An 836-nucleotide genomic window follows, 5' to 3' on the forward strand; every position below is an offset into this window, starting at 1 on the left:
CGGGAAAAAAAAAAAAAAAAAAAAAAAAAAAAAAAAAAGCAAAATTCAATTAAAAACTGGTATATTATGGTATAGTTTACCGACTTAAAAGAAAAAATCTTTTCTAAACCAGACTCTTGAAGTCCTCTCAGAAGCACTGATGAAGCTAGAGATGAGGCTCTGGGTATTCAATACCTAACGTGTCCAGGAACAAATCTGCAGCCAGCCAGGGAGATGTCTTTTCAACCGCATCTACTTCCTATCTACAAACCATCTCATTCTGGCACCATCACTCTGACTTGAATTGATCAAACTAAGAAAATAATATTCATAGCTCCTTTGAACTTAAAAATAATGCATTTTGATATTTCTCTATAAAACTTCATTTGCTTTAGCATTCCGAGAAAGTACTTAGCCAAGTATAGGAAAAAATGCATACATTTATCCAGATGTCTGTTGTTTCTTCATAGATAATCAGTGGTGTCACAGAGTCAGGCACTGACTCAATGAGTCTCTGTCTTTCCATAGCATCATCTTCTACTGGGATAAATAATTCAGGCGGGATCAACACTATCTGTAGGCGAGTTTGGGAGCGATCTAGTAGGATGGACCAAGCACTATTTAAACAAATAAAAGAGAAGCACCAGAAATAAAGCAAGCTCTCAGAAAATGAATAATCCCCTATCCTCTCCCTTGGCACCACCTTTCAATTATCTTTGTAATCACAATGAAAGAACTACTTTTGTATATGTTAAATTATCACTTACAAAGAGCTAATTAAAAGTACTGTTGGGCCGGCCCGTGGCTCACTCGGTAGAGTGCGGTGCTGATAACACCAAGGCCACGGGTTCGGATCC

At 37.6% G+C, this 836-nt stretch overlaps 1 protein-coding gene across 1 annotated transcript in view; it reads right to left on the reverse strand.

Moving 5' to 3' along the window:
- DPP8 (dipeptidyl-peptidase 8) overlaps window positions 1-836 on the reverse strand; it is a 63551-nt gene that overhangs the window by 24344 nt on the left and 38371 nt on the right. Inside the window, exon 9 of the mRNA XM_008575377.1 lies at window positions 391-596. Coding sequence (XP_008573599.1) covers window positions 391-596 — 206 coding nt within the window. The remainder of the gene's footprint in view (window positions 1-390; window positions 597-836) is intronic.

This window comes from Galeopterus variegatus, unplaced genomic scaffold (assembly GCF_000696425.1).
Source record: "Galeopterus variegatus unplaced genomic scaffold, G_variegatus-3.0.2 Scaffold1178, whole genome shotgun sequence".
In the NCBI taxonomy this organism is placed as follows: domain Eukaryota; kingdom Metazoa; phylum Chordata; class Mammalia; order Dermoptera; family Cynocephalidae; genus Galeopterus; species Galeopterus variegatus.